General features: G+C 44.1%; 1 protein-coding gene across 1 annotated transcript in view; it reads right to left on the bottom strand.

The window, feature by feature from the left end:
* Nucleotides 1-1,314: 1,314 nt before the first annotated feature.
* Nucleotides 1,315-22,633, bottom strand: part of WWTR1 (WW domain containing transcription regulator 1) — a 121,290-nt gene continuing 99,971 nt past the window's right edge. Inside the window, exons 4-6 of the mRNA XM_037908471.2 lie at nucleotides 13,503-13,636; nucleotides 12,451-12,563; nucleotides 1,315-4,878 (exon numbers count right to left, since the gene is read on the bottom strand). Of these exons, the coding sequence (XP_037764399.1) occupies nucleotides 4,694-4,878; nucleotides 12,451-12,563; nucleotides 13,503-13,636 (432 nt within the window). The 3' untranslated portion in view covers nucleotides 1,315-4,693. The remainder of the gene's footprint in view (nucleotides 4,879-12,450; nucleotides 12,564-13,502; nucleotides 13,637-22,633) is intronic.

Raw genomic sequence — 22,633 nt, 5'->3', positions numbered from 1 at the left:
TCTCAGGAGCTCCTGGCTCACAGGGCTGTGTTCAGGTCACTAGTCCAAATCACCAACAGCACTTCTGTTATAGTTGGTGACACAATGTGTTAATGCATTAGCCAATCACTCTGGGATCAAATCCTGATTTCATTCACAAATGGGGTAAACTCATAGTTCCTATTGTGAATGTTTACCCACGTCATAAAGTAACCCCCAAGTTTTCCAAAACTGGTAGTCTTTGACCAAGAGTCTCAGGATTAGAATGCAGGAGTGTTGCAGATCATGGATTAGCACAGGGGTAATTTAAGGAAATTTGTATACTGCTTATTCATAATAGGATTAAAGCCAAGCAGGCTATAAGGGCTTCGTTTTCATGAGCACTGAATTCAGACAGCATTACAGATCTTCAAGTTCATTAGGTTGGCTGAGCTATCGTCATTGGAAGGTACGGCTTCATTTTATCTTTAAATATTGGATCTAACTAATGGGTAGTGAAGGCAGAGCTTTAAGGATGGTCCTTTGCCGCGGCAGCACTTTAATGTTGCTGCCCCGTCTCCCCCCTTCCCCCATGTCGGTGGCCCTGCCGGTACAGACCCTACTGTATGAGAGCAACATATGCCACAGCACAGTTGTATGAGTGCAGTAACTGATTTTACAAGATACAGGATGATATCCACTTCACCCACATATCAGAGTGCAGGATATATGGCCTGGAAGCACAGGGAAGTCTAAGTTCATAAGCATGCGTTTAGAACAATTTCAGTATTAGTCTTAACAAGATGTGGTAGAAAAGGCCAGATTTTCAAATGTAGGCCTGGAGCATACAAGCTCATTGATTTGTTTTCAGCAAATGATGAAAAATATTCTGTTAATGTGAAATTCAGATCCTGGGCAGAGGGGCACTCCCAGGCCAATGCACGACTTACACTGTGTTGTGAGGGCTTAAGTGGTACATGGATCTTAGGGTGGTGGTCCTCTCTGGAAATGAAATTCATTGAGTGACATTGTAGTGAAGCACGAATAGTGGTGAGTTAGGAGGTGGTGTGGGGACAAATAATTAGTGTGCCTCTGGGATGTATGTTGGATGCGGCATGGGTGGGTTTAACCAGGATATATATCGCCTAATACCTACTCATAGCTATTAATAACCTGGACCATAATTCTGTATATTAAGGTTTCTTTTGTTAAATGTTGGCCACTTAATCCAAAGGGAATCTCTTTCCACAGAACGCTTCTTTACTTTATTCCAAGTGGAGTTAATGCTCAGCAAGTTCTAAAATCCTCCAGAGAAGAAATAATAAAAAAAATCGTACGGAACAAAAATGCAGCCAAAAGCTTTAAATTCATTTATTTATTTTCTCTTGTATAAGATCAAAGAAATAAAAACCAGAACCAAACTCTGGGTACAATAGTTTGATCTGACCGATTCTGATGCATACCCTCTGTATGTAAAATAACCTAAATTAAAAACAACTGCTCACACATCATAACATACAATTAAAAAGTAAATAAAAAAGTTAAAGTACTAGCACATACATGGATGCAGTGTATTAAGAAACAGTTTGTTTTATCACCCATTTTCAAAAGACATTTTAAACCCCCCCAGCCCCCCCAAAACACCCCAGCATTTGATTTCATCGTCAACCCATCCTCCCCAAAAAGTTACATTCTAATAGTGTTATCAGAATACAAGTTGTAATTAACATCCTATTACTCGGTATCCGCAACGTTTATGTATGTCACACTCAGTGATGGTCAACAGTACAACTGTCCCACTAGAATATTTACTGTATTGAGACAAGTGTGAATTCAGTAAAATAAATGTAATTTCACAAACTGAAATAATAGTGAAATATTGTAAAAAATTAAATTGTTTCAATAGAATTACAAATACATATGCTTTTTGAATACTTATACTTCTGTCACAGCCTGTTTTTAAAGTCAGAAAACTCCTTGAAAGGAGGACTTCACAACAAACTGGATAGTATGGGGGTTGGGGAGAGTGTCTGTGCATGTGATCCAGCACATACTCTCTGTAGAAACAAGAACATGTTATGGTGTAAAAAATTACTTTATCTTCACCATCATTTGGTTCAGAATGAAAAAAGGTTTGACCTAACTTACGGGCAGTTGCTTTACAGTAGCAATAATGTTTTACATAGCACCTTTCCATTCAACTCTGCTGCTGTTTTATTATCACAGGAATATGAAAACAATTACAAAATTTAATGTTTCTGGGCTTTATTCTCTTCACTCGCCCCTCCCAACCTACACCAGTATGTGGAGAAGCAGGCACCAGCTTTAGAATTCTGATCTTTGTTTTTTATGAACAAAAAAAACAATTAAAAACATTGACTTACTAGTAAATGCTTACACTAATTTTGCTAAACTTTAATTATAATATTGACTAAATCATGGCAGGGTACAGATCCCCTGGTGTAAATTATACTAACAAGCCAGTGACTTCAATGGAGCTTGACTGATCATACAGCAGCTGAGGATTTGGCCTTAAAAAGTTTTACAATCAAAATCAGATACCATAAATCCCAAATTCTCTGACTATATAAACCATTTGTGTAACTAAACGAACAAAACCGTAGGACCATCTGATTTTCATTTAAGTTTATAACCTGATACACTTTAAAAAAAGATTCAAGATAATACAGTAATAACGTTCAGCCCCATTCGGTCCTTTGTTTGTTCAGAAAGATAATTTCTAATATCTTAAGGCTTAGTTCTAGCATAAGTGGAAAGAAAAAAAAAAGTAAAACAATGCCCATTCAGCAATATTCTGTGCAGACGCAACTCTGCCTCCTCATCCCGTGTTATATTAAAATATATATAAAAAGAACTAGTCTTCTCTGTATAATAGAACTTCATTGGGTAGCTCTCTCCCCTCTCCTGCTTAAAAGACAAGACAGCTTCCATGCTACTGTGCTAACATGCAGCCAAGCAGCTCTTCTCTCACAAGGAAGTTTCTTGTATTGGGTTCATGGTATGGTATTCTTTAAGTGAACACGGCTGGTTCTTCTTACATGTGTGTCCCTATCTGTAGCCATCCGTCCCTCTCAGGTACTGTTATTGTTTTCTGTTACATAATCATTCACCTTTCCAATCTAGTCCATATTTCTGCCACTTCATCTCTAACCCTTTCACCTGCCTCTTTTCCAACAAGATAGAAAAAATCCTTTAGTGTCCAATATTCTGGTGCATAGATAGGATCTTATGGATTAGACCTGACAAACAGACATTTACACTGAGTGCTACATCTCTTGCTTTCCCCACATAAACTGGATCAAGCTCAGAGACTTGTATTAATGCCTTTCATAAACAGATACATTTTTTTTCAAAATAAAAAGCTTAAATTCATAGATTATAAATAATAATAGCTCAAAATACTTAAGAATTTCAGGACTTCATTTGCATTTCAGGGAAACTTTGCATGCTTTCTGTCCTTGATGCTTTCTCAGCCCCAAACATTTGAAAAAGAAACCTTTATAGGATATACAGTAGATATGAATATACAGGATAGTATGCCATGTGTCTTGTATACCAACTCTAGCAAGCAACAAGGATTAGGATTTTAGCAACTTTACCAGACATACAGGCACCTGCCTGGTTATCACGGATCTGATAAAAGTGACCATCTGATTACAAGTATTCAGTTACCTGTACAGTTTCATTGATACTGTCAGTTAAAAACCATTACTACTGAAAACAGGAAGAACAAGGCTTTTTTTTTTTTTTTTTAACTGCATATGGTATTGTCAAGTTGTGCTAGTCTTTTCTGTCCTGATTTTTAAGTGTATTTTTGCCGTTGTCAAAAATAGTTGCCACAGATTTATTTTAAAAAATGCGTTCATGTATTTAGTTAAAAAATTGTAGTGCTTAATAAAATAAACATCAAAATCTAAGATGTATTTTTAAAAAATGACATGTTTATGACTTTTTTAAAGGTGGTAGTACCAGTCTGGTTATTTTACAATATTATTGTAGTGTAAAACTGTTACTGAACCACTCTGCTACTTTCAAATTGGAAGTATTTATCTGGAAGCTATACAGTAATATACTGAAAAATAAACTGCAATAGTACGGTTTGTGCCTTTGCAAATGTATAATAAGGATTAGTATGGTGGCTATGGAATCAGAATTATTCTGTATTCCATACTGCACAATCTTACTAATAATACAATGATTTTAAAGCTCAAAGCTCAAGTTAAATAGATAAAAAAGCATTTGGTACTATTGTCATAAATATAATTATAAAACTGCACTTGTGGTCTGATTCTGTGCAGGTATTTTTTTTAACCAAGCTGCCTATGTGTGGTCAGCATTTTTGGTTCATTAAGAGTCGTAATTTTAACTGAGAGCCCATGAGTTTAGTCATGGACACAGATCTCTATCCCATACTCTGCCCATCTGTGATTCCCATCCCCCCAAAAAGAAACACTTCTATATGATCTGTAAAGGAAACACAGGTTACAGATGTGTAGAAGCAGTTCTTGAAAAACAGAAAGAAATATATAGTTTATATTTAAATTACTGTCAATCAAATTCAGGCACAGGTTAAAATGACCATAAAGGTGATACAGCAAGTCATTAAGGCAGCAAGTATATATCTGAAGATTTTCAGATGCTCTACCTCTATTTCAAGAGGGAAAGGAAATGTTGGGTTGTATTAAGGGCTGAATCAGCATTGAGTGATTATTGATTACAGCCAGGTGAGGAACGGCTCACTCTTGTTGAGTACGGACTCCACGTCATTGAGGATAGGGATCAGGTCTTCAGACTCTAAAGTCCCAAGATCTACATTTGTTCCTGGAAGACAGTCGAGGAAATCAGGGAAACGTGTCTGTTGTGAACTTACGTTCATGGGAGTCTGTGCCACAGTTTCGCCTGTAAAAGAAAGAAGAATCATAGTGGCGCTGGCTCCCTTCTAAAAATGATTCTAAAAAAAAGCACAGGCTGAAAATTGTAGGCACACTTCCCCCCCACTTCCTGCAATCACCACATTACAGGTCTCTTCTATAAACACTGCTATCAAGCCTCCTTTGCTTACAGAAAAGCATATCCAGAGAAGGATTTCTCTTTTGTTGTGCTGTCAAAAGCACAAAAAAGTTCTTTTCAACAGTATTTGAATAATCAGCCTCTGTTCCCTCATTTAAGCAGTCAGTGAAATTCCTCCCTGTGCAGAGGGCTAATGGAGTCAAATCCCACTTAAGCACTGTGCTCTGGCTCTCTGCATAGGAGTGAATTTCATCCATAGCCCACAGTTCAAACTAAGGCTAATGACGGTTTTACAGGGACTTTCCTTTGCAATGTTATTACTCTATTTTTTGGCTCAATTAACAATAATGAACAGTAAAATCATTAAGGGCATGACTGTGTACTCACTGCACACCCAGAACTCCCACTGATTCCAAAGGTAGTCTTGAGTCCCATTGACTTCACTGACTTATTTCAGTAGCTGGAGAGAACTGGTGTGTTTTCTAATAATTTACTTTCATCTTTTAAACAATGTGAAGATAGTAACAAAAAAAAAATTCAATATCTAAATGAACTATGCACATGTTTGGAAAGGAAATCCCAATGCAATGGCTCTTCTTAGGAGACTGTTCTCATGACACAATGAATTCCCACAGAACTAGACAACGCAGAAATTCGGAAGAGCTAAAACCAATTCACCTAGGATTAGATTCTGCCATGCTTACTCATGTGGGGTAGTACTTTATTCCCTGAACAATTCCACTGACCTAGTGCAGTCAAGTATTAGGCCAAATGAGTAAAGGAAGAATTTGGTCCTGAAACACTGCAAATCAAATCTGGGCCAGATACATAGGAAATCCTTCCAAAAATCACTGGCTCACTTTTGGGCTATATCTTCAATTTTCTGTCAGGGGGATTCACACACAACTCTCCACACTGACAGATGAAAAACAGGGCCCCTTATTGTGCTCCCTTTCTCAAGTTGCCACTGAAGAACTTGACCCTACACATTCCTTGCATGCCCCAAATTCCCACTGAAATCAGTGATTGATGTAGATCAAGATGCAGAACTGTGAGCTTGAATTGGGTGCTGTTTGGATTGGAGTCAGAATATTATGGCCCACATTGTGAATTACACCCATATATGAATAACAGCCCTGCAGCTAACCATACCAGTAATAAAGTGGAATCCTGAAATCACTAATACTGTTAACAGAAAAACTATAAGCAGAGTTCACTCTAACAACAACTACAATTTTTCATTTGCATGACCATGACCACAACCAAATACTGGGGGGAGGGAGAGCTCAGTGGTTTGAGCATTGGCCTGCTAAACCCAGGGTTGTGAGTTCAATCCTTGAGGGGGCCATTTAGGGATCTGGGGCAAAAATTGGGGATTGGTCCTGCTTTGAGCAGGGAGTTGGACTAGATGACCTCCTGAGGTCCCTTCCAACCCTGAGATTCTATGACCAGGGAAACAATAAGCAGGTGTTATTCTTCAATATAAATAGAGTTTTACTATATCAGATTCCACTGTAAGCAGTTGAGTGGTATATGCTTGCTGGAAGTTATTTATATTGTGATAGCTCTCATAGGCTTCAATCATGGATTAGGGCCCATTGTGCTAAGTACTGTAGAAGTGCAGCACTGTACTATGTTATATTAACTTTTCAACAGTCCTACATACATTGAGGTCTTTCAAAGCCACCGAGAAGATCTGGTTGACAATTTTAAACTCTCACCCTAAGCATCCAATTCATCATTCCTTGCATACCTCTGCCTTGGTCTACACTAGGAGTTGAGGTCAAATTTAGCAGCGTTAAATCAATTTAACCCTGCACCCGTCCACACGACGAAGCCCTTTTTTTCAACTTAAAGGGCTCTTAAAATCGATTTCCTTACTCCACCCCTGACAAGGGGATTAGCGCTGAAATTGGCCTTGCCGGGTCGAATTTGGGTACTGTGGACACAATTAGACGGTATTGGCCTCCGGGAACTATCCCAGAGTGCTCCATTGTGACCGCTCTGGACAGCACTCTCAACTCAGATGGACTGGCCAGGTAGACAGGAAAAGGCCCATGAACTTTTGAATTTCAATTTCCTGTTTGGCCAGCGTGGCAAGCTGCAGGTGAGTGCAGAGCTCATCAGCAGAGGTGACCATGTTGGAGTCCCAGAATCGCAAAAGAGATCCAGCATGGACCGAACGGGAGGTACGGGATCTGATCGCTGTATGGGGAGAGGAATCCATGATATCAGAACTCCGTTCCAGTTTTCGAAATGCCAAAACATTTGTCAAAATCTCCCAAGGCATGAAGGACAGAGGCCATAACAGGGACCCGAAGCAGTGCTGCGTGAAACTTAAGGAGCAAGCCTACCAGAAAACCAGAGAGGCAAACGGCCGTTCCAGCTCAGAGCCCAAAACATGCCGCTTCTATGATGAGCTGCATGCCATTTTAGGGGGTTCAGCCACCACTACCCCAGCTGTGTTGTTTGACTCCTTCAATGGAGATGGAGGCAACACGGAAGCAGGTTTTGGGGACGAGGAAGATGATGATGATGATGAGGTTGTAGATAGCTCACAGCAAGCAAGCGGAGAAACCGGTTTTTTCCGACAGCCAGGAACTGTTTCTCACCCTGGACCTGAAGCCAGTACCCCCCGAACCCACCCAAGGCTGCCTCCCGGACCTGCCAGGTGGAGAAGGGACCTCTGGTGAGCGTACCTTTTAAAATACTATACATGGTTTAAAAGCAAACATGTTTAATGATTAATTTGCCCTGGCATTCGCAGCTCTCCTGGATATAATCCCAAAACCTTTGCAAAAGGTTTCTGGGGAGGGCAGCCTTATTCTGTCCACCATGGTAGGACACTTTACCACTCCAGGCCAGTAGCACGTACTCAGGAATCACTGTAGAACAAAGCATTGCAGTGTATGTTTGCTGACATTCAAACAACATCGTTCTTTATCTCTCTGTGTTATCCTCAGGAGAGTGATATCATTCATGGTCACCTGGTTGAAATAGGGTGCTTTTCTTAAGGGGACATTCAGAGGTGCCCCTTCCTGCTGGGCTGTTTGCCTGTAGCTGAACAGAAATGTTCCCCGTTGTTAGCCGGGGGAGGGGGGAGGGATGAGGGGCTAGCCACGCGGTGAGGGGAGGCAAAATGCGACCTTGGAACGAAAGCACATGTGCTATGTATGTAATGTTAACAGCAAGGTTTACTGTGAAAGAGTGTACTCATTGTTCTATAAAATGTCTCTTTTTAAATACCACTGTCCTTTTTTTTTTCCTCCACCAGCTGCATGTGTTTCAAGGATCACAGGATCTTCTCCTTCCCAGAGGCTAGCGAGGATTAGAAGGCGAAAAAAACGCACTTGCGATGAAATGTTCTCTGAGCTCATGCTGTCCTCCCACACTTACAGAGCACAGACGAATGCGTGGAGGCAGACAATGTCAGAGTGCAGGAAAGCACAAAATGACCGGGAGGAGAGGTGGTGGGCTGAGGAGAGTAAGTGGCGGGCTGAAAAGAGGGCTGAAGCTGAAAGGTGGCGGCAGCGTGATGAGAGGAGGCAGGATTCAATGCTGAGGCTGCTGGAGGATCAAACTAATATGCTCCAGCATATGGCTGAGCTGCAGGAAAGGCAGCTGGAGCACAGACCGCCACTAAAGCCCCTGTGTAACCAACCGCCCTCCTCCCCAAGTTCCATAGCCTCCTCACCCAGACGCCCAAGAACGCGGTGGGGGGACCTCCGGCCACCCAGCCATTCCACCCCAGAGGATTGCCCAAGCAACAGAAGGCTGGCATTCAATAAGTTTTAAAGTTTTAAACTTTTCAAGTGCTGTGTGGCCTTGTCCTTCCCTCCTCCACCACCCCTCCTGGTGCTTCTCTCCTCCACCACCCTCCTGGGCTACCTTGGTAGTTATCCCCCTATTTGTGTGATGAATTCATAGATTCATAGATATTTAGGTCAGAAGGGACCACTATGATCATCTAGTCTGACCTCCTGCACAACGCAGGCCACAGAATTTCACCCACCACTCCTGCGAAAAACCTCTCACCTATGTCTGAGCTATTGAAGTCCTCAAATCGTGGTTTAAAGACTTCAAGGAGCAGAGAATCCTCCAGCAAGTGACCCGTGCCCCATGCTACAGAGGAAGGCGAAAAACCTCCAGGGCCTCTTCCAATCTGCCCTGGAGGAAAATTCCTTCCCCACCCCAAATATGGCGATCAGCTAAACCCTGAGCATATGGGCAAGATTCACCAGCCAGATACTACAGAAAATTCTTTCCTGGGTAACTCAGATCCCACCACATCTAATATCCCATCACAGGCCATTGGGCCTATTTACCATGAATATTTAATTACCAAAACCATGTTATCCCATCATACCATCTCCTCCATAAACTTATCGAGTTTAATCTTAAAGCCAGATAGATCTTTTGCCCCCACTGTTTCCCTTGGAAGGCTATTCCAAAACTTCACTCCTCTGATGGTTAGAAACCTTCATCTAATTTCAAGTCTAAACTTCCTGGTGGCCAGTTTATGTCCATTTGTTCTTGTGTCCACATTGGTACTGAACTTAAATAATTAATAAAGAATGCATGAATGTGAAGCAACAATGACTTTATTGCCTCTGCAAGTGGTGATCGAAGGGAGGAGGGGAGGGTGGTTAGCTTACAGAGTGAGCCAAGGGGCGGGGGTTTCATCAAGGAGAAACAAACAGAACTTTCACACCGTAGCCTGGCCAGTCATGAAACTGGTTTTCAAAGCTTATCTGATGCGCACCGCACCCTCCTGTGCTCTTCTAACCGCCCTGGTGTCTGGCTGTGCGTAATCAGCGGCCAGGTGATTTGCCTCAACCTCCTACCCCGCCATAAACATCTCCCCCTTACTCTCACAGATATTGTACTGCGCACAGCAAGCAGTAATAAGAATGGGAATATTGGTTTTGCTGAGGTCTAACCGAGTCAGTAAACTGTGCCAGCGTGCTTTTAAACGTCCAAATGCACATTCTACCACCATTCTGCACTTGCTCAGCCTGTAGTTGAACAGCTCCTGACTACTGTCCAGACTGCCTGTGTATGGCTTCATGAGCCATGGCATTAAGGGGTAGGCTGGGTCCCCAAGGGTAACAATAGGCATTTCAACATCCCCAACAGTTATTTTCTGGTCTGGGAAGAAAGTCCCTTCCTGCAGTTTTTGAAACAGACAAGAGTTCCTGAAGATGCGAGTGTCATGTACCTTTCCCGGCCATCCCATGTTGATGTTGGTGAAATGTCCCTTGTGACCCACCAGTGCTTGCAGCACTATTGAAAGTACTCCTTGCGGTTTATGTACTCGGTGGCTTGGTGCTCCGGTGCCAAGATAGGGATATGGGTTCCGTCTATGGCCCCACCACAGTTAGGGAATCCCATTGCAGCAAAGCCATCCACTATGACCTGCACATTTCCCAGGGTCACTACCCTTGATATCAGCATATTAAAAGACAGTGCACTGCTGGTAGGACTGAATCGCCATGAAACGAAACTTAAAAGGGAAATGACTTGGCTGAATCACTTCCATGTTTGCCCAGGTGCCCCTGACCTCATCGAGGTCGGTTAAAAGAGCACCCTGGACTACGTCGACGACGGCTACCAGCCATACTGCACTGTCTGCTGCCAAAAGGCAATTAACTGCTGCTGTGTAGCAATGCAGTACCGCGTCTGCCAGCACCTAGGAGACATACGGTGACGGTTAGCTGAGTGGGCTCCATGCTTGCCGTGGTATGGCGTCTGCACAAGGTAACTCAAGAAAAAAGGTGCAAAACAACTGTCTGCCCTTGCTTTCACGGAGGGAGGGAGGGAAGGAAGGGGGGCCTGACGATATGTACCCAGAACCACCTGTGACAATGTTTTAGCCCCTTCCGGCACTGGGATTTCTACCCAGAATTCAAATGGGCGGCGGAGACTGCGGGAACTGTGGGATAGCTACCCACAGTGCAACACTCTGGAAGTCAATGGTCGCCTTGGTACTGTGGACACGCTCCGCCAACTACATGCACTTAGAGCATTTGTGTGGGGACACACACAATCGACTGTATAAAAACGCTTTCTACAAAACTGACTTCTATAAATTTGACCTAATTTCATAGTGTAGACATACCCTCTGAGTGTATTGGGAAGGCAAGGAATGCAGGACTGGGCTCTCAATTGGTAGTTCATGCTCCAACTATATCTTAAAGCATCTTTTTATTAGTTAGGCTAATAAATAATTTTATCACGGAGGTTGTGGAAGCCAGCGAAGGCACTGAGCACCCTGCAGGCGCCTGGAAGCTGCAGGGTACCACTGCCACCCGGGGAGACCAGGAGCCACAGGGTACCACTGCTACCCAAGGCAGTGGGCCCCCCCGAGCTCCAAGGTGGTGGGAGTACCCCGCAGCTACCGGCTATCACAGGTGGTGGGAGACCCTGCAGCTCCCAGCCACCACTGGCGACTGCGGGACCCCGCAGCTTCGCAGGCTAGGGGCGCTGGAGGGCTCCCAGCGGCTGTGGTCAAGGGGAGACTCCACAGCTCCTGGCTGCCCCCCGCAGCTGCGGAGAGGGGGGTACCCTGGAGCTCTGAGCCCCCATGGGTGGTGGGGGCCCCTGGAGCTCTCAGCCAGGCCCCTGGAGCTGCCCAGCAGCTCCTCATTTTCTGATGGATATTTTTAGTAAACGTCAGGGACAGGTCACGGGCTTCTGTGAATTTTTCTTTATTGCCCATGACATTTACTAAAAATATCCGTGAAAAAATCTTAGCCTTATTTATTAGTACTGGGGGAAATCAAGGCCCCAGTGAAGTGAGCTGCAAAAGGTCTATTTATTTCAATTATGGATGTAAATAGCGGTTAAAAAAAGTAACCGTGTAACCGATAAACATTTTATTGGTTACACAGTTAAACATTTAACCGGGTAACTAGCGGTGCAGGGGGTGCTGCAGCACGCCCATGTTTTACGTGGGACCCCACTACTGGCCCCCATGCCCTGGGTCCCGGAGGCCAGCCCCACGCCTGGGACTCCGCTGCTGGCTGTGCGTGCGGGATCTCTCCTGGCTGCCACCCCTAGGGCGGCAGCGGAGTCCTGGGCTCCGGCTGGCAGTGGAGTTTAATCATTAACCATTAACCGAAACCGATAAGACTGATGCTTATCGGTTAACCAGTTAACCGGTTAATCTTTTACATCTCTAATTTCAATAGGAGGAGGCTTTCATGCATTATAATTTAAGGGTTCCAGTACAGACAATACTCTTCATAGGCCCCATCCTGTGAAGTGCTGAGTACCTTTAACAAATGCTGGCATAAATGTGAGCGAAGGGACTGAGCACCTTGCAGGAGGGGGCCCCATAGCCTGTCTATTCCTATATGTGGAAGGATGAGAGATTATTACTCATTTCACACAATTAGAAATTTGGTTATAAAACACAATTTATGAAATTTTAAGCAAAATAAGCACATTCCTTGTTCCTACCTGTGTCCATCTCATCTACATTGCTGAGGAAATCTTCAGGTGTTGTTGGTATACTGTAGCATCCTAAGCCTAGGCCACTGTCTGTGCTCTGTTCCCTGGAATGGTATGGCCCACTATGAATTGAAACATGAAGAAGCCTCAGTAAAGATATTCTTGTCAGAAATAATCCCTGAGGGTGGTGGTTGAGAAAAGGAGAACAATAGTCCAAACACTAGACTTAAATACTTTGTTAGAAGGGCACCATTTGTGGTCATTTGCACTAGTCCACAATAACAGAGAACCAGGCCCAACCTAGCTATCTCAGAAACTGCCAGGTAGGCATTTTCAGAGCAGTGCATAGGATTTGTGCACTGTCTTCCCCATACCATTTTGTATATATTTAGTCAGGCCTCAATCTGGCCTCCAGCACTGCAGAGACAATTTTGTTTCTGCAACTGCACCCATTTGGAGATTTAAACACATGACTTGTGAATGTAGTCAGGCTTTTACATGGGTGTAACCGTAAACATGAAACTCAGCCTACAATTGGAGGCCATTTTTGTAAAGTTTAGAGCCAAATATCTAGTGGTTGCTGTAGAACCAGTTTTTATTTTGGAGGGAAAAAACCCCAAAACTTTCTCTAGATATAAAAATTGCATTCCAATAGTTCTGCAGTCTAAAAGAATAAAATCTACCTGTAATACTGTCTCTAACATACACTTACAGTACTACCCACCCAGCTATAACCCCCTCTACCTTATGCTTGGCTTTTTTTTTTAAGGTCCTCTTCTGTCATCTGAAGCATGAAAAAAGTTTTCATCTCATCTGGTCTCCCTCCTGGACAGTACTACTGTCCATATAATTTTCATCAAATAAATGTCTGAATGGTTAAGATATGGCCAGTTCCTTCTTGAGACAACGCCTCTAAGTTTTCAGAGTTGCACTAGAATTTTGCCAATCCTTATAAAACTTTGGGAATTTAGGAGTTTGCTTGGAAAATGCATTTGCAAAACAATCTGTGCCACAGATAAAACAACAGAACCAAACAGTTGATGAAGAGGACATTAACTTGCCTGTTCAGGAAAGGATCCGATCCATTATTTGTAATAGTCCTGATGTCTTGTGTCATAGCAGGTGTGTTCACAGCAGTCTGAACTGGGGCCATAGTCTCTGATTCCATGGGAAGTTGTCTGCATAGTGCAGCTTCCTGAATAAAAATTAATAAATAAGAGAGTAAGAAAAAAGGGAAAGTTACTCAAACATCTCAGAGACATGGCAGCAAAGTGCCCTTACATCTGAAATACCCATTCTAATAAGAAGTGAGTCTACAATTCAATTGTTTTTACTTGGGAACTTGATTCCAATCACTATAATTCTGATTGCTGGTTTAAGAAGTCACATACTGGCTACAGGGGCAGATATTCTCCAAAGCTACAGCCCGTGACTAGGTCTTCACTGCAGAGTTAACTACACTGGAGTTGGCCTATATCAAGTGAGCACTCATGCTGCGAAATAACACAGAGCTGCCCACAGCAACTGAATTAGTGCACAGCAATTGCATTAGCACCACAGAGTGACTGTGCTAGCAGCTGACAAAGTTGTACAGTCTTGAACTGTAGCCTACGTACTCCCCAATGAGCCAATCAACTCGAGTTAAAAGCATCACACATTCGAGTTAAGGGGTTTTGTGTGTCAACAGGACATGAGTTAGGAGCCATGCCCAACTTATAACTTGAGTTAACTCTGTATTGAAGCCAAGCCCTTTGAAAGAATTAAGGCATGACTCAAAGTGGCAATTATAAAACTTTTTAAGAACCTGATTCTGATCTCACATTTGTTTTATAGCAGTGTAATTCCATTGATTTAATGGAATTATTCCTGATTTATTCTGGTATAAAAGAGATCAGAGTCAGGGGCTAAAAATAGACTGTCAGCTACTAGACAGACTAATTTATTAGCTCTTATAACAGAGCCATCTGGATGAGTAACAGAGTAGCTAAAACATTATCCAGGAATCCGGAATTTGACCCAACAATCTTTAGGGTGAACTGCTATGTTGTTAATGATCTGTTTCATGTACATTATACAGAAGATGATAAATCAGTAATTAGAGCTGAAGCAAACATTTGAAACTTGTTTCTAAACTCTCTTTTTAAAAGACAAATCCAGAGAAACACCCTTGTAACTGGTTTCAGAGTAGCAGCCGTGTTAGTCTGTATTCGCAAAAAGAAAAGGAGTGCCGAGCTGTAGCTCACGAAAGCTTATGCTCAAATAAATTTGTTAGTCTCTAAGGTGTCACAAGTGTTACAAGTCCTACACTTGTAACTGTAACTGTATTTCTGTGGAACAACAGTGACATCTAATGGCAAAATGGACTATTACATAGGGTGTATTATTCCCTAGGGATGGCCCAAAGGAATACATCTCCTATTCAGAGGTGTAAGAATCAATAAAGCCATATCGGTTATTCACCTCAATTACTAATTTAAAAAAAAATGAATTAAAGGAGCAGTTTCTATAAACCCTGGTAGAAAATCTTTCTCCACTCAACCACTTTCAGCCACTTTAATAGGAAAATATTTAACTCCTTCAATATGACTGTAACTGTTCCTACTACTACTGTTTTGAAATTAGATTAGTAAAGAAGACTTTATGAAAAGCTAAAATTAAGATTGTCTCAACTAATACCATAAGCATGATGTAACAGAATATTCAGAGCTTCTTTGCCCAAGGACCGGGGTGGGCAAACTTTTTGGCCCGGGGCCACATCTGGGTATGGAAATAGTATGGCAGGCCATGAATGCTCATGAAATTGTCGGTTGGGGTGAGGGCTCTGGCTGGGGGTGCAGGCTCTGGCTGAGGGTGCAGGCTCTCGGGTGGGGCCTGAAATGAGGAGTTCAGGGTGCAGGAGGGGGCTCTGAGCTGGGGCAGGGAGTTGGGGTGCAGGGGGGCAGGTGAGGCCTCTGGCTAGTGGTACGGGTTCTGGGGTGGGGCTGTGGATGAGGGGTTCGGGGTGCAGGAGGGTGCTCTGGGCTGGGACCAAGGGGTTCGGAGGGCGGGAGGGGGATCAGGGCTGGGGCAGGGGGTTGGGGTGCGGGAGCGGGGCAGGAGGGCAGGCTTCAGGAGCGCTTACCTCAAGCTGCTCCTGGAAGCAGCGGCATGTCCCCCCTCCAGCTCTACGCAGAGCCGCAGCCAGGCGGCTCAGCGTGCTGCCCCTGCAGCTCTCATTGGCCATGGTTCCCTGCCAATGGGAGCTGCAGGGGAGACGCTTGGGGCAGGGGCAGCATGTGGAGCCCCATGGCTGACCCTACAAATAGGAGCCAGAGTGGGGAAATGCCGCTGCTTCCAGAAGCCGCGCGGAGCCACAGCATGTGCAAAGCAGGGCAAGCCCTGGACCCAGCTCCCTGGCCAATGGGAGCTCAAGGGACGGATTAAAATGTCTGAAGGGCCGAATGTGGCCCCTGGGCCATAGTTTGCCCACCCCTGCCCTAAGGACAACTAACAACCCTTCTTTACTAGTGTTTGAGGAAAGCAGTCAGTCATGATCGCAATGAGGACCTTTTAGTGTTTTAAAGGGTTGTTAATGACGTTTATTGCTGTTTGCTCAGGCCTCTAATCTCACATGATTATACTGTAAATTTCTCTTTACTTGAAGCCACATTTTCTCTTTACTTAGGGCCAAATTCTTTCCTCGCACATACACTTGCAACTTCCTTTAAAATCCAGGTCAGCTGAACATGTGTACCTGAGGGCAGAATTTGGTACCATGTGTTTTATTGTACCTGTAGCTTACTCTTCCAGTAATACTGGCCAATCTGGACTCTTCACTCGTAAGTGAGTAACTGTTACCTTAACACCATATTTTAGGACAGGCACTTAGTATTATGTTTCATTTCATTGTTAAGATATGAGTTGAGTATGCGAAGAGTAAACAGACTCAGAGCCTTTTTGTAATACCATGTCATCTTGTCTGCCATGCTAAAATTATTATAAAGCCTGCTGGGCAGTCTTCCCACTTACAATTCAAATCAGGTGGATGACAGCAGCAGATACACCTAAGTTCACTCTCATGTGAGTGACATACGTGACACTATTAAATCTGAATCCTAGAGCACTGTCAAATTTCTACTACTGCACCAAAGCTTATTCAAAAGGATTTTTTTAAAGCATAAAGATCAACAAAAATAATCAAGCTGGGAGAATAATGGGGCAGAGGGACGAAAGAAGAAGAAGAAGAACAAAAAAAGATGCAGATGGTTTGCTAGGATCTGTTTTGCTACAATGCAGTCTTTAAGCCATTCAAGGCCATATTTTAGCAATTTGGGCAATATGTTTTCCCGTCATAACTGGGGCCTTCATACATTATTAATGATAAGATTTTGGCATGGGGCAGAAAATACTGACTCAATATGGGAACTATTTATTCTGTTTGCAAGGATGTAAAATAATTTTCAAGTAAGTTTAGCCAAAACTCTAGAGTAGAACTGTGTCTGAGGCCAAACAACTAAATATTATGGCCAGGATGGTAGTATACTTCTCTCCCAGGCATTTGGGACCAAGTCCTATTCAGAATGGATGGCATCTTTTTACTGGCTCAGGCTTGTGTCACTGCTCTTGAGGTGTTCCCCCCAATTAAAGGAAGGGAAGAAGGCAATGGATGAAAAGCATAGGACATGACTTGCATATAACTTATTTGGTCACTGCCAAGCAGAACGAAAACCAAATCACTTTTGATATCCATTTCTCAGGTAAAACACACAGGACAAAAAAGCAAACTTTGGGCCTGCTCCTGCTGTCACTGGGAATTTTCTCACTGGTTGCAATGAGATCAAGATTGGGACCTCATTGTGTACATCACCAAAAATAGTGAAGGTTTAAAAAGTGACATTTTTTAATTTGGTCACATTCATTACCTAAATTTTGTTCCTGCTGGATGTCATGCCAGCTTTTCAATTTCCAGAATGCAAAATAAGTTCATTGGAACTGTAAGGAATATCAGACTGAATAATCCTGTCTGTGCACAGGTGACTGGGAAACCTTCCTGTATGCAGCAGCCTGTACTCTCAAGGGACCACAGTACATAAACCCAACATTTTAACAAGTTCTGGTGTCACTTATAATAGCAGAAGTCCTTGAATATGACTAGAAATAGAGAAAAATGAATGTAGAAATAGACTGGTCTATAAAATATACTTTGCTGGAAAAAGTGATATTAGTGATGAACCAGCAATGACTGTGAGAATCTACCAATTATCTATCACAGGGAATCTGCATCACAGCCCAGCCAAAGAAAATCTACTGAGGTAAGAGTTATCCAGGTCACACGCTGGTTGAGGAGAAAGGCCATTACTGAAGTGAATGTTTGTTGACAATCAGTAGGTTGATGCACAGCAAGGGAGTTTTGAAACTCTTTTGATTAAAACTGTCAAATGCCTAGCAGGTATGCTATTCCGGTCTCCTGTGTTTCTACAACAGGTAGTGACATACTGGCTGCTGAAAGCTCTCTCTAAGTAATTTTCCATAATTGTTCTCAAACACTGTCAAAGACATCGTTAATTCATAGTAGCTAGTGAATTCCATTACTCAGGAAGATGTCTTCACTCCACTAGTCTACCAAGTCATTGGGAAAGTGTTATGTTAAATCAAAACGATGGGCAGGAGGGAAGTGGGGGGACGTCAAATAAGATTTTGAACAATCTGTACATACACTTACATAGACTCTGTTTTAAGTTAAATGGAGGATGGAGATAAATACCTTCTCTCTCTATGGAAGACTTTCTAATTAACCTATCCCAGGAATACTGAGGTACCTTCTTTTCCCATTTTCTGCCTTCTTCCATGAAGCCCCATATGATTGGAACTGCCTCCCTCCTCTCAAACACACCAAACAACCTGCACCTCATCCTTCAAGACCCTGATTCCCTTGGTACCTTTCCAGTGTTGCAGTCTCCAAGGTTATGCAACGTGGCCACACATGAGATCAGCTGCTTGTTAAGGAAACGCAAAAGGGTCAAAAGAAAAGAAAAGCAACAGTCTAATTTGAGCTTGAGGCACCTATATAAATGGCTGTTGCTCCAAAGGCTGAGGAGAGAGGGGTTGCAGATGTAACCCAAGTAAATTCATCATGAACCAGATGAAGTGTCGGGTTATTAATCTACAGTCAGTAATGACAGTTGTGCTACTAATGCAGTTCTCTCAAGAAGATAAGCCAACTCCCAACACCATTGTAGTCTGTTCCAGGGGCTGCAGAGTGCCATTAAAGTGTTTGCGGGGGAAGGGGGCACAGATTCCCTGCCAACCTGACCCTCCTCTTCCATCTTTCAGGTGCCCAGCCCTGCAGCAGCTTAACCCATCCTTATTCGTCCCTGTACCTACCTACTACAAATCTGAGCAAGTGGTGTGGTGACTTGATGCATGGGGTCACAGAGCCACTCAGGTTTGGCTTGACTGCCCCTCCATCAGAGGCAACACGTAACTGTTGATAGTGGTGGGGGGACCACACAAATTAAAGGTTCTGGTGGAGTGCAACGGTGTTCAGAGAAGGGCATATAAACCCTGGCCAAAGGGGCGGACAAGCCAAATTTGAGTGAGAAGCATTGTGACCTGGTGCCTGGGGTTGCCACGCCACTCAGGTTTGGCTTGGCCAAAAAGTGGTTGGCTCATGGCCTGGGTACCCTCCACTGGCTCCACAGCCTATGGTCTGTTCAACACTGGTTTGCTATACCATACTATTACAACCTAGCCCGGTTCTCCTCTCTGGATAGACCAGTCTGTTCGTGAACCCAACTGATGAATTCCCCATAGTTATAATAACCCTGCTGGTTCTGGGCAGAGGCTGGCCACTGTTCGTAGCTCTGGGTCTCACAGGCATGATCTTAGGTGTAGACCATGTGTATAATATCCTTCTTGGGCAATGGGAGTCTTGCAGTTGGGCCTTCTTAAACCTCAGAACCAGGGCCTCAGCCCACCCATCCCAAGACCTCAGTTGCTTAGACAAGATTCCCCAGAGTCCACCTGGCTGTGTGAACTCCAGTTTCTAGTTAAATCCATCAAGACAAGGTGGCTGGAAAGCAAGGAACACAGACTTAACAAAGGAATTTGTTTAACTATACAGTTTACTCTTAACAGAGCACACGACAGAGTTACAGATCTTTGGAAAATAACTAAATCCTGAACATAGCCTGTTCCGCCCTATCCCCCTGGTCTGATCTCACGCCTCCTGTTTGTCCTGGGTTTGAGCAACATCCTTAGGATAAGCAGCCCTGCCTGCCTTCATTATCCTGATCTTCTTTCCTGTGCTTGTGGTCTGGCCCTTTGCTTAGTGAAGCATCCCTCTTTTAAAACAGTCTCTGTCCCCTTTTTGCTCATGTGCTTCAGATGGGAGATTTTTGGGGTCCACTTCCCCACAGCGGTTGGCTTCTGTGTAGAGATTAATTAAAGGTCAATGGCCCTACCACTAGAAAAGAGTTATTCAGCTTTGATGGCCCTTTATTGCTTTGTCATAATTTCTCAGACATAAGTGTCAAGCCCCTGCTATAAAATGGATACTCTAATCCACAAAGGAAGTTGCAATACAAAATATGAGTCCCTGAAACAAATTGGGATTCATAAAACAAAATGGAATTCACAATTAGACACAGACATATCCCCAACCGGTCACAAATACCATACAGTGACAGGACAAAATTCTGCCCTTGCAACTCTCAGGTACAGAGAGGCTGCACTGCAAATTTGACTCCCAGGGAGAAATTCTATCTGGCTCAGGCCCCTGTTCCTGCCTTGGCTCCCAAAATGCACATGCCAGAGCAGCAGCAGCACCACCCCATGAGAGGACTTAATGTGCTCCTGGCTCTTTGCTCAGCCAGCTCTGTGAATTGGTACAGAAAGGGTGGTGGGTGATGTTCCCAGCCTAACACTGCCCCCTTTGGGACAGCAGCTAGATGGAAGCAGGGGCTGCACTCCCCAGTGGAATGCTGGCCAACTTGTGCAGAGGAGAAGGGAGAGTGAGGAAGAGCAAGGCTCCCTCCCTTATGCTCAAATAAATTTGTTAGTCTCTAAGGTGCCACAAGTCCTCCTTTTCTTTTTGAGAAACAGGCAAGAATCCAGCCTTTGCTCTTTCCTGAGAACTGTGATGCAAAATACTTTACAGAACTAAATGTATTGAAGAGACCAGACAGTATATGGTATATATTGCTGTCTGCCTCTTTCCCCGATCCATCTCCTTAATAAATAAATAAATAAATAAATAAATAAATAAAAGGGTTCACCAGTATAACCTATGGTGTAGCTGTAAAGGAGAAAATTCACACACCAGCATGGCATATGGAAGGAAAGCTCTTGTGGCTGGTAGAAAGAGAAGGAATTTTTGAGAAGTCACACTTTCTTGAACTGTATTTGTAATTTTTTGGTACACTGAAAACATACCCACAAACCTTCTAATATAAATTTCAGTTAATGTGGAGTTACTTTGGGTTAACTTCCGTAACTCTCTCCCGGTACTATGATTATGGTAATTTCATTTTTGGGAGAAGATAAGAGTACACTTAACAAAATAACATCAGGCTGTTTAACAGCTATGGTACCTCATGTTCATCAGGCTGGGCAATATGATAAATGGTCAGCTCTTTCAGAAGACTTTTCTCAAAACATTCCTTCCACAACTAAGAAATTTTTGACAAAATGGCCATTCTTTCCAGAGCACTGGACTCACTGCTCCTGCACAAACTACTGAGAGTCTTGCAACGTGTACTTGGAATTTAATACTGTCTGGGTGTTTTCTGTGCTGCAGCTGAACTGGTATAATCACTTAGCCAGGGAATTCAGATACTGAGCTCTCTGGAAAATGTGGTGCCAACTACTGATTGGTCCAACTAGGAGAGATTCATGCCCAAATTAATTGACTACGTAGCCAGATATAGTATCTGGATTCAGACTGTTCTACTTCAGAGCGATAGCATAGTCAGCAATCTATTTGAGGATTGCTTACTCCACTCCAGGATTTAGACAGGCCCTGAGTATCAAGGCAGTCTTTGAGCTACAAAGCAAGGGAGCTACAGCAGTGGTTTTCGAACTTTTTTTCTAGCGACCCAGTTGAAGAAAATTGTTGATGCCCGCGACCCAACAGAGCTGGGGATGAGGGGCTTGGGGGGTGGGAGGGGCTCAGGGCTGGGGCAGAGGGTTGGGGTGCGGGAGTGAGGGCTGTGGGGTGGGGCCGGGAATGAGGGGTTATGGGTGTGGGAGGGGTCTCTGGGGCAGGAGGGTGTCAGGGCTCTGGGCTGGGGGTGCAGGCTCTGGGGTGGGGATGGGGATGAGGGGTTTGGAGATGCAGGAAGGGGCTCTGAGTTTGGGGGGGGATCAGGGCTGGGACAGGGGGTTGGTAGCTCCCGGTCAGCGGTGCAGCAGGGGTGCTAAGGCAGGCTTCCTGCCTGTCCTGGCACCGCGGAACACGCTGCGCCCCGGCAGCAGCCAGCATCAGGTCCGGATCCTAGACAGAGGCGCGCAAGCAGCTCCGCGCAGCTCTTGCCCACAGGCACTGCCCCCTCAGATCCCATTCGCAGGGTACCGGCCAATGGGAGTGCGAAGCCGGTGCTCGGGGTGGGGGTAGCGCACGGAGCCCTGTGGGGCCTCCCCCCTCAGCCTAGGAGCTGGACCTGCTGTGGCCGCTTCTGGGGCACCGCATGCTGTCAGAACATGTAGGGACTAGCCTGCCTCAGCCGGGCAGCACTGCCGACGGGACTTTTAATGGCCGGTCGGCGGTGCTAACCAGAGCTGCCGCGATCCAGTGCCTTATATTCCAAGACCCCGTACTGGGTCGCGACACGCAGTTTTCAAACCACTGACCTAACAGACCCATTTCCAATCACAAATGGGGTGAAGCAACAATGTGTCCATGCTCCTAGCCCTTTTGGTGTATTCTTAGCTGTGATGTTAGAAGAAGCCATTCATAGCTCTTCAAATGGCATCACATCTATCAAAACAAGTCTTGTATTCCAAATTAAACTCCGCCATTATAACCACTGAGGGTATATTAAACGTTTCAAAGGCACCCTGACACAAAATCTGTGCAAAACCAACATTTCTGACTCGACCATTGAGCAACTGGTGATGGATCTTATTCCATGACACCATGTCTTAAGGGTGGGTGTCCACACTTTTGAGAAGAATCGCACTGAGCTGCTGGAAACACTGCGTCAGGCATGGAAAC

Source organism: Chelonia mydas, chromosome 9, assembly GCF_015237465.2.
Source record: "Chelonia mydas isolate rCheMyd1 chromosome 9, rCheMyd1.pri.v2, whole genome shotgun sequence".
In the NCBI taxonomy this organism is placed as follows: Eukaryota; Metazoa; Chordata; order Testudines; family Cheloniidae; genus Chelonia; species Chelonia mydas.
Note: the sequence above shows the minus strand (reverse complement) of the source record. Positions and strands in the feature narration are given on the sequence as shown.